Source organism: Lemur catta, chromosome 8, assembly GCF_020740605.2.
Source record: "Lemur catta isolate mLemCat1 chromosome 8, mLemCat1.pri, whole genome shotgun sequence".
NCBI classification, from domain to species: Eukaryota; Metazoa; Chordata; class Mammalia; order Primates; family Lemuridae; genus Lemur; species Lemur catta.
In genome coordinates, this window is record NC_059135.1 from 50798373 (window position 1) to 50812395 (window position 14023).

At 49.0% G+C, this 14023-nt stretch overlaps 1 protein-coding gene and 1 long non-coding RNA gene across 3 annotated transcripts; both read right to left on the bottom strand.

The window, feature by feature from the left end:
• Window positions 1-392: 392 nt before the first annotated feature.
• Window positions 393-6068, bottom strand: HOXD4 (homeobox D4). 2 transcript variants are annotated; one of them, XM_045560188.1, is made up of 3 exons: window positions 4387-6068; window positions 3748-3844; window positions 393-3574 (listed from the first exon to the last, which is right to left on the bottom strand). In XM_045560188.1, exons 1-3 carry the CDS (start codon window positions 4820-4822, stop codon window positions 3370-3372), a joined length of 738 nt encoding a protein of 245 aa, XP_045416144.1. In that variant the 5' UTR covers window positions 4823-6068; the 3' UTR covers window positions 393-3369. The 2 variants fall into 2 exon arrangements, with proteins under 2 accessions (XP_045416144.1, XP_045416143.1); XM_045560187.1 differs by having other exon boundaries at window positions 393-3844.
• Window positions 6069-6687: 619 nt separating this feature from the next.
• On the bottom strand, window positions 6688-10101 carry LOC123644054. The gene is made up of 2 exons (XR_006736987.1): window positions 9970-10101; window positions 6688-8791 (listed from the first exon to the last, which is right to left on the bottom strand). It is a non-coding gene; the product is annotated as an uncharacterized LOC123644054 (long non-coding RNA).
• Between the last annotated feature and the right edge of the window lie 3922 nt (window positions 10102-14023).

Consider the following 14023-nt stretch of genomic DNA (forward strand, 5'->3'; position numbering starts at 1 on the left):
CCCCTATTAACCAGGGCAATTACTTTTTCTTAAAAAAAAAAAGAAAAAAAAAAAAAAAGCAAACCACCCTGCAGCCTGAGTCCAACCCCAGGCATCCCAATGCTCACAAACTATGGTGGCCAAATTGGGTGTGTGCGTATTTGGGGTAGGAGGTGATAATAGAATCGCTAAGCCTTACAGGGTTTAACCTTCACACCTTAGGCACCAAATAACTTGGTGCCTAATTTATTGCAGAAAATAAAAAAAATAAATTGTTTATATTGAGTGTTAGCTTTTAGAAGACTTAACGGAAGAATGCTTCTGTCCAGGCATCAAACAGGAGGGAGATTTTGCTACACCTTTTATTATTTTAAATATAGATCAATGAATTACATCAAAACTACAGGCAACAATTAGTATAAATAATACTTTAATCAGTGGCAGCAAAACATTGGTCAATTCTATTAAAAAAAGCATCTCGTGTGAACAGACACCATGGGGCTGACTGACAATGTCATCTCACAACAAAAGGCTGCGATGGACAAAGTGAGATGGGAGTCTGAGGAGCAGTGTCCTCAGCAAACATTTCACTCTCCCCCTCCCCCAGTCACAGCCCCAACACAGGTTTTCTGTTGTTGTTTTTTGTTTTTAAACACCAAAACACACACTCTGGCTCATATTTAGGGGAACAAATTAGAAACAAATAATAGCAAATGGGCACTGGAGCCTTTCCACATGTAGCTTTCTCCAGCACACGTTCCCAGAGAGAAACCCATTTCCTTCCCTGCCCTAGGTGGTTGGGGGGCCCTGCCCCTTCCTTGGCCCACTCCTGTGGGCCCAAATGGATGCTGGGGTCTGAGTGGAACTTCAGGGTAAGAGGCTGCCCTTTGGGCCATCAAGGCTCCATTAACATATCAAAAGACAATCCCTGGAAGCTGAGAAGGAGAGCTGAGATTTATAAACAAAGAAGTTGTTTCTCTGATTAAGTTACTTTTCAAAGTAGTGTGGCTATGTTTGAGAAGGAGCTTGGGTTTTCCTCATTAAAACATGCCTCTTGGCTTTCCTCTGGGCCAGGGATGATGTCAGTTAAGTAGTTGTGGCATTTGGTAGGAAGCTGGGGTGAGTAACCTGGACTTCTGAGGAGGGGGAAAATCCATATAATAATCTCTATAATATATATGTAGTTGGATGTTATGAAAATATATACTTTTCTCCCTCCCAAGGAGTAGGTTCAATATATGCACATATTTAGGTTTTAAGAAAGAATCTTAGCCACTTTCCAACTTGCCTAAGGATAGCGGCTCCTTTCAAATTCTACTTCCAAAGACTGATCTCCATGTTAGAGGGGAAAAAAGAAGAGAAGGGTAGTTAGAGTCCAAAAGGTTAAGGGTTTAGAGGTCAGTCTCCCGGCTGAAATACAGCTAATCGAATAGAAAATTTGTCCTCTGGATGAACCTGATTCTGTAATTTACCCGAACTTCAGTAAAATACCTTTTCAGCTTCTCAACGTGAGGGCGTCAGAAAAAAGACGTCTTGACTATGTATGAACTCTGTGCTTTTTGTCATAGAAACAATGATGTGAATAATGCAGGAATATCCATCTTTAATATCCCGACGTGGCGATATTCAAGTATTGCCATGTGCAAGTCTGAGAGCCAGGCTCACCCCAAGGAGGAACAAAGAGCTGTCCCCAGGGTCTCATACAAAAGACCAAGGCTTGGAAGATACTTTAGGAGAAGTGGAATTTCAGCCTAGGGACTCCAGTGAATACCTGCCCTCAGCTCTCAGGAGACACAGAACCAAAGAACACGCCTGCAAAGAAAAGCTGTTTTCCCTGCCACTTAAATATATTTTGAGAATTACCCCGGAAACCTTCTAAAGTATTCTGAAGCACTGAAAAAAATAACACCATTCTGGATCTTAAAATTAAGTTTTAAGCTTATACCTACTCCCTCTCCCCTTTTGTCCCCTTTTGCCAGCTCCAACCAGGGGTTTCTTTTTTGAAGCCTGAGACTTTGGGGTTTAAACTTCCAAAGACTTGTACATTTGAGTACATGAACTCTGGTCATTACCTTTGACTCTTTCCTCCTTATCCTCAAGGGTCAGCATTTTAGAAAAATGAACTTTGAACCTTTCTCAGGCAAGGCATAAGAAAAATGACTAAAGAACATCTCTCCTGTTGTTTAACAGTGATTTTTTTTTAAAAAAAAATCACTGTTCTCAAGGCAAAGAAGAAGGCTTGAAAACTTTTATACTTTTGCAATTTCTTCTTCTAATTAATGGGCTGAGAAAAACTTCCTTAAATTTGGTTTTGTAAAAATTGGAGCTTCAGGGGGGAACCCCACCCCAGACCAACTTTTATGGACTTCTAGATTCAATTAAGTTTTTTTTTTCTTTTTTAAAGCAAGACTTCCTCACCTTCCCACTTTCTCCCCACCATACAGCCCCTCCCCCACATAGGCCATATACCAATTCCTATAAAATACTGCTATGTATTTGGGGGCATTTGGAGTCCTATTGGAACAGAAAATTCAGTCATTATCTAACAATCCAGTACATAGAGTTTTGTTTTCTTTCCCCAGAAGGAAAATGTTGGACCATTTGTTTCTTTTTTCCTCTTTCCTTTAATCATCCAGAACTGGCTGTAAGCACAGTGCTGAAAAAAGCACATGTGGAAATACATTTTCAAGAACTCAACTGAGTGGATCCTTTGCTTCCCTCTAGAAGGGTTAAGGGCCCCCTACACACATTTCCAGGGAGTGGGGAGGGGGTGGAGTTCAAAATCCTGGTTTATAGACAGAAGTAAGACATACATCTCTGATTCTGCTCCCTGAAACTCAGTCCCTTTCATCGTTTAAGATTTTTGGCATGAAGGTGTTAGTTATTTCTGTACCCCATTTCCTAACAAATAAATATTTAAGCAAATAATATCTAAACATAAAATAACCCGTTTCCACTTTCTTCCTAGGCTTACTTCTTTGGACATAGGGCCACTGGGAGCAAAATATTTTCTTTTAATCATACAGGAAATTCTACAGGCAACCCAGAGAGTTCCAAAATCCTGGCCCAGCTCTCCTACATCCACTGAAATCACCTAGCATGGGGATGGGCCAATCTCCTGCTTTAACTCCCCCACGTTATTAAACCACAAAGCTCCCTGGAGGGGTGGCATGGGGGAAAATGTCCAAATTCATACTGGGATAAAGCATCCAACCTTCATCTGCAAATTCAAAATCCAAGAGCAGAGATTTTCATTGAGTTTAATGACTCGACAAGGTTTTATATTCTCAGTAGCTCCTGCCATATAATATACTTAAAGAGAGAATCCCGCCCCCCTCCCATCCCTATCCCCGATCTAGGGAGGGGGCTGCCCTCGGGCAGGATGCTAACCTAGTCCGAGGGCGGCCTGTGTGTCCCAGGTCCACCCCACAGTACCTTAGAGCCCAGCGAGGTGACAGCAGGCCCGGCCTGCCCCCGCAGCTTCGGCTCAGCCTGGAGCGCAGGGAGGGATGGGCCCAGGGTCCCCACTTCTATAAGGTCGTCAGGTCCGTGTGGTGGTCCTTGGCCATCGGCTGCAAATGCTGGCCCGGGGCAGCTGAGGAGGAGCAGGAGGAGGAGGAAGATGAAGACGATGACCTGCCTTTGGTGTTGGGCAGCTTGTGGTCTTTTTTCCACTTCATCCTCCGGTTCTGGAACCAGATCTTGATCTGGCGCTCAGACAGACACAGGGTGTGAGCGATTTCAATCCGACGGCGTCGTGTCAGATACCTGTTAAAATGAAATTCTTTTTCCAGTTCTAGGACTTGCTGCCGGGTGTAGGCCGTCCGAGACCGCTTGGGCTCCCCACCGGTGTAGTTGGGGTTCACTGCGAGACAAAACACAGTACAGCCAGGTCAGCGCCCTGCCACTAGTTAGGCCCCTCGCCTCTGCGGCTCACTTCCTGGCCCGTCCTGAGGCCGCGGCCCTCCCCGCGCTCCCAAGCTCGCTTCCTCCCTCCCGCCTTCTCCTTGGCGCACACACTCTCTCCCACCACCCACCCCCCTCACACACACCCATTCCCCCAGGCTTACAGCGTGGGATCTCCAAATGTGCTCCTTCTCTGGGGCCCACCACCAGCTGCGGAATCCCCAAGCATTTTGGAAACCCCCCTCTCCTCCACCGCGTTCCCTCTGCTCTGAAAATGGAGTCCTTCCCCACCCCACCTCCTCCCCACCCCTTTTTGCGCCCACAGCAGAGCAGTCAGCCACATGGTCCCGGCCTGCTCCCTCAGCTATAAAAATTTATGGAGAGAGTAATTGCGGCGCCCCTGGAAGCTCCACATGCCCCCACCCACTCGCACCCCGCTCCCGGACACCCAGGCCAACCGGCTGGAGTGGGGATGGAGAGGTTGCTGGAGTCGCGCCTTACCCGAATTCACGTGCACCTTCTTCATCCAGGGATAGACCACCGCTGGCTGCTTGAGTGCAGTCCCGGGGGGCGGCTGCTTGGGGCCGCCGGACTGGCTGCAGGCCCGGGCGCCAGGCAGGGGTGCGGGTGGAGGCGCCGGGGGCGCCGCGCACGGCTCTCCCGGAGCGGCGTAGTGACCGCCAGGGCCGCTTGGCTCTTGCCCGTGACCCCGCGCAGACAGTGCCGAGCCGGGCCCGGGGCCGCCGCCTCCGAAAGGCTGCTCGCCGAAGTCGGGCCGCGGGTAGAGCCCCGGGGGCTGGAAGTCTGCGCCCTGCGCGCCGCCACCGTAGTAGTCAGCGCCCTGCTCGCCTAGGTAGCTGCCCTGCAAATATTCCTCGCACGGAGGGAACTTGGGGTCCACATACTTGGAGTTCACCATATACGAACTCATGGCCATTAATTTCTGAAGGTAGAAAATACTAATTTTTCTCGTGTTGTCTTTTTTTCTCCTTCCATAGGGCCCTCCTACTTGCTGTCAACTGAATAAAGTTGGGCGGCCATGTGACCAGGCCAGCCAATAGCAAGGGAGCGAGTTTATCACCGGGTTGGTGAGCATCTCATAATTTTCACAAATTTAACTAAATAACATACGTGTAATCAAGTGACTCGCCATGGCACATTTGAGCCCCCGCCAGATGTTAATATAGTTCCAATCCCTAGCACCCCCATTCCCCTCAGGTAATCCCAGCTTTTGTCTGCCATTGATTTTACTAACCTCTCCACTAACCCCTGAGTGAAAGCAGCCCCCCACCAAGTGGGCACAGTTCAAGGGAGAACGAATCCTCCCATTGGGGTGCAGGGCAACGAGAAAGGTGGGTGAGCAAGGTTGCCTGTGAGTCGGGCAGAGTGCCCCAGGCCGGCGGTGTCCTGTCCGGCCAGCTCGCGAGAGCTGAGACTCTGCCATACAAAGGCCTTGGTCCGGGCTTTGTCTTCATCAGGCTCACCCAAAAGTTACCAGAATCTGGCCGACCTGAATCAAATTAGGCAAAGAGTAACCGCCATGCTTTCTACCGGTGCCCAAGCCAGGGTGTTCCCAGCCAAAGCTGGGCCCTGCTGATAAGGCAAGAGGCCTTGCCTGCCCTGGTCCGTGCAGGTGAGGGGTGGGCTGAGATGCTGGTGAGGGTACCCACACCTCACCCAAATGCATGACAAAGGTCCCGACTGGCCTTCTTCCCAGCTTGCTCTCTTCCCACAGGCAGGCCCTAAATTCCAGCAAGCTCCCATTTGGGTACCTTTGCACATCATGCCCCTCAAGGGCACAGGTGGGGCTAAGGCTAGCTGGCCTTCCACCTCACTTCCTAGCACCCCAAAACCTAGCCCTTTGGACCTGCCTTCATGCAACCAATTAGAGTTTCTTTTTGGAGCAGCCACAGAAGCCTCTGTTTAAAGGTGAAGAGGAACTTCTGGGGAGTAAAGGGCTGCTCTATGTCACCAGGCACAGTCGATCTTCCTGGCATCCAAGGTACTAAAACAGAAAGAGGTGGCTGACAAGTGCCGGTGGCTTCTAGTCTCCACCTCGGTATCTGGCTATTTCGAAGCAATGTGAAGTTTTTGCATCGACCATATATTCCCCTAGAATCGAATCTGTGACTACGTGGATACCACACAAATTCGGTTCTACAGGGTATATATAGACAACGTTACAACCTTCGGGTCCCACCCAGAGCAGGTACCCAGGCTGCTGCCAGCCCCGGCCTCTTCCTCTGAGCCACCACCAGCCTGCCGCAGCCACCCACACTTTCAGAGACAGTTCAGGTAGCCTGACAGACTTGGTGACAATTTGCAGCAATCGAGTTCTCTCATTCCTTTGCCAGGGCAGGGTTACCAAGCAGCCGAGCAACCAGAATGTTCTTCTTAAGCAAAAAAGAAAAAACAAAATATAACCCATCCCAGCAATGCAGCTTTAGTACCTCCTTCCCCCTCTCGGGATCCAAATAAGACACCCACCCCCCATCAAGTGGTATTTTCCAGAAAGGAACAAATGCCCTCAACGGCAGAAGAAAAAGGGGCAAGAGGGGAGTATTCTCTGCTCACTCCTTTTCCTATTGCCTGACCAAGCCAGATTGGCTGCCAAAGCCACTTCTCTAGGAAGACGCACGCTTACCTTCCTGGGCCCTGAGCCCGCGGGCCTGTTCATCCCGCTGCTGCAGACCCGGAGGCAGGCGGAGCTGCTCACAGGCACAGAGCTGCCTTGGGCTGAGGCCAGCGCTAATGGTGAAGGGCAGGGCAAGGGGTCATTCGAAATCATTTAGAAACATATCACAAAGTTTCATTATTTTTACTTTGCCGACAGCAGCACACAAGAGTACAAAAGTTCACGAATTTCACCCGCCCCAGTGCCTCAGCCCTGTCCAAGGCTTGTCCTTCAGTTCAGGGCACCAAGTGCTTAGAGGCACTCAGAGCCAGAACGGATTTCAGGGGCAAAGGGATGCCCTGGCTCAAATGGGGCTCTGGATGTCTGACCATAGGCTGAAGGTGTTAAATTTTGGGGAGGGGTTGTTTTGATTCCCCTTCCCTCCCCACTCCATAATTCAAAAATTAGTTTTAAGCCTCAGGCCTGGGCTTGGTGGGTTGGGGCAGAGAAACTCCCTTCTAAGCCTGGCACTTTGCACACTTCCCACATCCTTTGGTTCCACCACTTTAGTTATTTTGCAGGTATTTCCTGGGCGCCAATTCTAACAAGGGCTCTGAAGCTGCCGAATCTGTTTGCCTCAGGAGAATCACCTCAATGTCCCCTAATGCCAAGCGTTCCCACGTATTTGCCTTCCTGGGGACACTGGGCCTAAGCTTTATCCAGACAAATTGGGGGAGCCTGCTGAGCCGCGTGGGGACCCGGGTGAATGTACACATTTTCATATTTGTTAGACACTGTGACCTGCATTTCACCTTATTGCTCGACTTGTTCAGACAGGTCAAAGCCAACGAGTTATTGATGAACAAAAGCGTTAAATATTCACCTCCCGCTCAACTGCCCATACTAATGCTTTTGATCTCTCAGGCTTTTTGTGTTGTGTTCAGCTACAGGGTGCTGAATGCGGGTTTGCAAGAGAGTAGCCTCCGCAGAGATAAGCACCCAAAGCCAGGTCAGCCGAAGGAGGGGGAAAAGACGAGGGGGCCTTGGGGAGACCAGAGTTTCCAGCCTGGAGCCCAGAGCCGGTTTCACTTGAGCCGGCCTGATTCATAGAAGCGAACGTGCTGGGCGGATCTCCTCTTCTGGGGGTGAGCACAGCCCCTAGGGGGTCAACTAGACTGCGCAGCCTATGGGGCCAAAAAAACTGGCCGGGAGCCCAGTCCCAGCTATTCCAACCAGAAGATAGGGTGTCTCACAAGCCAGGGAGGGTGCCTGTTTCCTGCAGTCCTCGCATATTCCCTCTCCCGTTAAAATAAAATCACCTCCGTTTTGCAGTGAGGGAGGGGCCACCTTTTTCCCGTGACTCTCCTGCGAATATCATCATCTTAATGACGTGTTTCTCCTGCAGACTTCACAGGCCTCCTCTGAAATGTACCTGTCTTTCGCGCCACAGGCAACTCAGAAAGATCCAAATATCCCAGCTAAGGACCCCAAGAGTCTCTGGCCCCACTCGACCCCGCTATGTTTCCTTGCAGCACCAGCGACTCTGGAGCGGAAATTCTGGAACTGCAGTTACAGAGAAGCAGAGGGGAACGAGAGAGAATATCCCTCCTCGCTCAGCCGGTGTCCCAAACCCAGGGCCCACACCGCTAGCGCTGGGTCCGGGGAGGGGCGGTGAGAGGAATGTCCACGTAAAGCTCAGAATTAGGAGCCTTCCCCGGAAGCGGGCCAACTCAACACACCCGCGGCCATAGAGGATTAAGTTTTGTTTGTAGTAAATTTTTTGTAAAAACCCAAGGTTGGGACAGGCTTGACCGGGATAAACTAGGCTGGACTGCGGAGGGGGATCGCATCGCCTTGGGTTTGTTGCGTTGGTTCGCGCGGGAGGCGGATGCTGGCCAGAACTCGTTAATAAGGCAGGCTGCTAATTAGCCGCAAGCTCTTAACCCAAGCCAGCGCTGTGACGGAGCTGCACCTGTGCTGAGCCAGGGAAAGGCTGGAAAGGTCCAGAGAGGCCCAGGGAGACAAGGGTGAGACCCTGCGGCCTGTTCCCTTAGGCAGGTGACTGCGAACTAGGCCCCAGAAAAGCTTTCCAGGAGCTCAGTTTAGCACCTCCACCTCCCAAATCTAGCTCTCCTCGCTTGGCCAGGCCTGGGGAGGGAGGGCGTCCCTTCCACCCGCCCACTCCGCCAGCACAGCCCTTCGCCCACCACCTCCCTGGGATCAGCACCGCCTCTTCGCGATTCGGAAGAAACGGAAAGGTACTTACAGCGGCGCTCTCTCATGGTCCTGAACCTGTTGCAATAAAAACGGGGGTCACTTAAATTCCACAGGATAATAAAGCAGAAACAGATGACACAGAAAAATGACAAGGCCCAAACACCCCACCAATACCCAGAGCTCCCTGCTTCAGGTGCCCGCCCCCGGGAACTGCGCAAAGTTCTCCGCAGAGCCAGCGACCGCAGTCCTCAAGGGCAGAGCCGCAGATTACGAGAGGGAGTTCTGTCCCATCACCTCCCCCACTCCACGCACCCTTGGGCAAAACCTTACTGGTTGTTTGGCCCTACTCAGGCTGCCTGTAACGGTTTCCCCAGTGGGAAAACGGAAAGCGAAGAGAAAATGGGCCTTTGTGTGTTTCCTTTTGCGCAAACAGGCCGGGTAAGTGCAAGTCCACTGGGGAGGGTGTAGTCGGTCCATCTGTACTCTCCCCAGATCCTCTGTCTCTCTGGCCCCGGGAGCAGTTCAGCCCCCTTTTCCAGTTTCAGGTTGTTTTAAAATTCCTCTGCCTCAAGGAGTGCCCCCTTCCTCCTCAAACCTGTCTTATCCTCCCTAAAGAAGAATCAGGCATGGCTGGGACTCACCTTCTCACTTCTGCTCCAATTCAAAACAAAGAGCAATTTCCAAGGGGAAATGAGGACCCAAATGATAACCAAGGAGGAGGAAAATCAATGAGTTTAAAGGTAAACGGCAATGCTTTAGATTGTTATCCAGCTCTATGGGTATGACATCAATTTTTCAGCATTGCTGCTGGAGAGCCAACAAAACCAATCTCACAAAGCAGTGGTCTTCCAAGGCGCTGGTGTCCAGCTTCGAGTTTTCTGTCTTTTCTAATTTTATTCTACGATAGAAATCTTCTCAGAAATCTCAGAGGCAAAGCCATCTGCACCCTCACCCTCTCCTTCCCCCCACCCAGACTAACACTATTTTATTCCACTTCTGAAGCAGATGCTTCATTATGGGGAGGAGGGAGACAGTAAGTCCCTCTTGTGAGATGGGAGCCCTCAATTTTTAACTGTCCATATCCAGAAGGGAGGGGGAGAAAAATCGAGATTCTCATTCTATTTGTTAATTTAGGTTTAGGCTAAAATTAGAATTAACTTCGATGGGACTTCTCCCCACACCAGGCAGAAAAGTCCAGATAGAGAAATTCCCCATCTCTGGAGTTGTTGCGGAAAAAGTAATAAGTGACTTACTGTTTTTCTTTCCTAGTGGGTAGGGGAGCTGGGAGAAGAACTGTCTCCTTAGCCCGGTGCTGGCTGGAGCCTCTCACTTTCCTATTGCTGCTCCAGGAACCAAGCATCTGCACTTGTATGCTCTTAACCTAATTTATGGTGGGAATTATATTTTGGCTTGTCAACTCTCAAGCCATAAAACAAAGTTTATTGGAATCACGTGTTCGTAAATAGCCACTCAGGTCCTATCTCTGCAGAACCATAAATAACCTTTGGCTTTAAACTTTTATTCACCAAATAAAGGTTAGGGGCAACTGTTCCTTCAGATTTAAATACTTCCAAATATCCAAGATGCAAGGGAGGTCATATTCATATCAATACCAGGGCTTTTCAAATAGCATCTTTTCAGAAAAGGCTGTTTAAGTTGGGAGATAGTGCTATTTGGAAAAGGCTGGTTGGTGGGCATGTCTTATCATTCTTTGGCTGCATTCGCTGTGAGTACCATCAACCCCTTTATTTCAATCATTTACTAGTTCTAGATGTGATAAAGAAAAACGTCAAAGGCCACTTCTTATTTAGACCAGAAGTTGGAAGTTATTTGAGATTTTGTTCAAGTTTCAATAGAGAAAGGTTAGGGAGAGGCTGGGTGGGCTTGGGGGTGGAGGTGGCAGTTGGAATTAACACTTGGCTCCCTCTGTATTGTTGTGGATGGGCTTGGTGAAAGCTGAAGGTAGCCACATGCCTAGAGGTTTCTATAATTTGCTTAGATTTGAAAGGGAAGCCTTTGCAAGTGACCAAACTGCTTGAAACAGCAAGACTTAGGATTTGGTAATGTGAGAAAGCAGAGAATAGCCCCACTGGAATCTTTGGCAACTGAAGCTCTAAAGAAGGTTATAAAACAATAAAACGGCTCTGGTGTGAAGGGAACAGGGTGTGAGGAAGCAAATGAAGCTCTCAAAGAATCCAAGCCCAGGAAGTCAGATGTCCCCACTCCCAAAGTGCCCCCAACCACAGGGCTCAGGGCTCAGGGGTATTTGGGAGCCCAATCCTGGGTGGGATGCTTAGGAGGGCTCTGCTCTCCCCAGCACTGCTGCTCCCACCAGAGGAAGAGCCTAAGAGAGGAGGAGAGAGTGTGTATACCTGCCATCCTGCTGAGAAAGCCAAGAAAAGGAGCTTGGGCCTGAGGCTGTTCTACAGGAGAATGCGGCATTTTCTACTTGGGGGAGGTGGAGAGTGGGCAGTGGTCCGTCAGGGTGGGGAAATGGGGGTTGGAGGGGAAGATGTCCCCAGCTCTTATGGAGGGGCATAAATAAAGAGAATTGACTCCCCCACACCCTTCAATACCCTGCCAGAATTGCCACCAGTGTGAAAACACATGATTTTGACAAATCTGATGAAAATAATGAATGTTCTGTATAGATTTGTAGAGCACACACACATGATTTCTAAATCAAATTCAGTTGCAACAGTTCCCATCAGAAAGTCCCATCAAGCCCATAAAAGAGATCCCTCTGTACAAAGATCTCTTTGCATCCTAATCTCCACCCATTGTACATGTATTTCCAAACCCATTTCCTCATTAGGTACAAAGCAGGGGGCTGTTAGCCTGGATTGTAGGCATCCATTTCTCCTTTTTCGGTTCCATTAGCCACTTAGAAGGATATTTTTCTTTTACAGTTGGTGGAATCTGTTTTTAAAAATTTGCAAAGATCAACTCTTCAAAACATTGTTTCTGGTTCATTAGCACTAGGTGACCAGCTTTAAAATTAATTCCTGTTAATCCCCTGTAAAAAAAAAAAAATCAAAGTTTGAGAGGTTGAGAAGAGCTTTCTTTATTTTTCCATAATTTAATAAACAAATTAATCAAACGATATATGACTTTCTAGGGAATTCCAGTGAGCTTTTTATGGGAATGGGGTAAAAGAAAAAAAAAAAGGTTAAAGAGAAACAGTGTTTGGAACAGTGTCTGGTTCCTAGTTAGGGCTCAGTTGATATTTTTTGAATGGATGGTGATGAAGGATGGTGATTGAGACTTGCTTGCAGCCTTCACTGTGGCTTACACAAGAAAATAAAATTATACAGGCTACTCTGTATAATTAGGCAATAACAAAAAAGTAGCTAAGAGTAAGGAACAGGAGGAAAGAAAGGAATACATTGAGGCAGACATCTTCATTTATTTCCTGATCTTCGGACAGCCAGGCAAAGTGATTAAGGAGAGTCCATCTTCCTGTAATCTTCCCTTGTCTACCCCTGCCCCCTGTCTCCTCCCCTCCTCTTGGGCTTCTGTGGATGAAAGGGAGTAGAAATGGGGAAGACAAGCTAAGCAATGGGAAGAGCAGAGCTAGCATGTGCCAATTTGTTGAGGGCCAATTTGATGCAAAAAAGGGTTTCCCAAGGGCTTTCAATGGTAGTGGTAGGAATGGAAGAGGCAGTGGGGGAGGAGAGGTTGAGCCTTCTTAAAAACCTGTAAGGAGTTAATTTCTGGGTAAGGTGGGACTCTGGGTACTGTCCCTCCCTATTTGGCTAAAAGGAGCCGGAGCTGGTCCTAGGAATTCCTGCCTAGCAAGCTTCCACGAGACAGGGTGCCTTGTAGGGCTCCCCCAATCCAGAAACCAGAGCAGCTCCTAGGAAAGAGAAGAGAGTAAAGGAGTCCCAGGAGGCAGCAGCTCTACTCCAAATGCAATGGAGGTCAGCCCTCTTTCCCCACTAAGGGCCCCCACTATGTGGCCCCAGGAAAGAATATTTTACTTTGGCTCCTAAGAGGCTTCTTACCTGAAGGTGGTGGAGCTCTCCTCTTAAACCAGGAAAGATAGGTGGGGATGGAGCTTTGAATGGCCAGAGGCAGGTGGAGAAAGGAAACTGCCCAGGGCTGGTCTTTAAGAACATAGGCTGAGGCATAAGAAGGGAGTCCCAAGCAGGAGAGAAAATGTGACTCCATACTTCTGGCACTGTATCACTGAAAAGGACAACTTCTCTTCACCCCGACCCCCCTGACTATGTAGTCACTCATTGGAGCTAGAGCTCTGCCTTGAGATCCTCTGGGAGGAAGAGGTGACCCCAGAGGAATAGGCCAATAGTGAGAGATTGGGAAAAAGTGGATGGCTAGGCTGTGGGTAGAGCTCCACCTGACATGGTTTGAAGCAAAGAAACTACGTATGTTTTGAGAGAAAATCCAACCTGGGAGGACTCCTGGTTAAGCCAAGAGAAGCAGCTTGCCCAAGGACTATGGAGCCTCTCATGAAAAAGGCTCATAGGCAGAAGTCATGGAAGCCAGAGCTATGGGGGTGAAACCTGGTTACAGGGTGTGCATGTGTGTGGGGGTTGTAGCCTGAAGGAGTATCTACACAACTCTTCATAAAAGATATAAAGAATTTCAAAGAATTAGAAGGCTGATGGAGATTTCAAGAGATAAGGCCTAAGATACACCTTGGCATTACTGTGGCCCAAGTTGGGGGCTTGGCATTACTGTGGCCCACAGTCCCAGAGCTCAGATCTTGGGGCACAAACAGAATAAGGGGTAGGGAGTGGTGGGGATGGGATGAGTGGCGGTGGGGCTCTGTGGCTTCCTCTGCTGCTGCCTGCTGGTCTTTTGCTTACCCATCCTGCCCTAGATTTTAAGACACTGAAGAAGGTCCTTGCCCTAATGCTATAGAAGAATAAGAGGAACAACCAGCCCTGTGGGTGTGACTGACAGGGAGACAGGGTGGTAATGAAGAAGGTGACTGCAGGAGGTAGACAGTGGGGCCTGCTCTCTGGAAAGACTTGAAGCCCTCTGTAGGAGTAGAAGATGTGCCTGTGTGGTGTCAGGCCTCTCCTACTTGACATCTGCCCACTGAAGACCTAGGGTCACTTTCCACCTAGGTGAGCCCTGATAGACATAGGTGTCAGACACTTAGGCCCAAGAGACCAGGACCTATGAGGCCCACTACAGCAACAGGATAGGTCCTAGAGCTATGTTCTCCTGGGCTTGGTATTTCTTGTGTGACCAAGCCTCTATTTGTCCTTCACAGAATTCAGAGATTTGGTGAGTGAACCAGGTCTCTTTTGGCTCTAAAAGTCTAGGCCTGATTGCTGA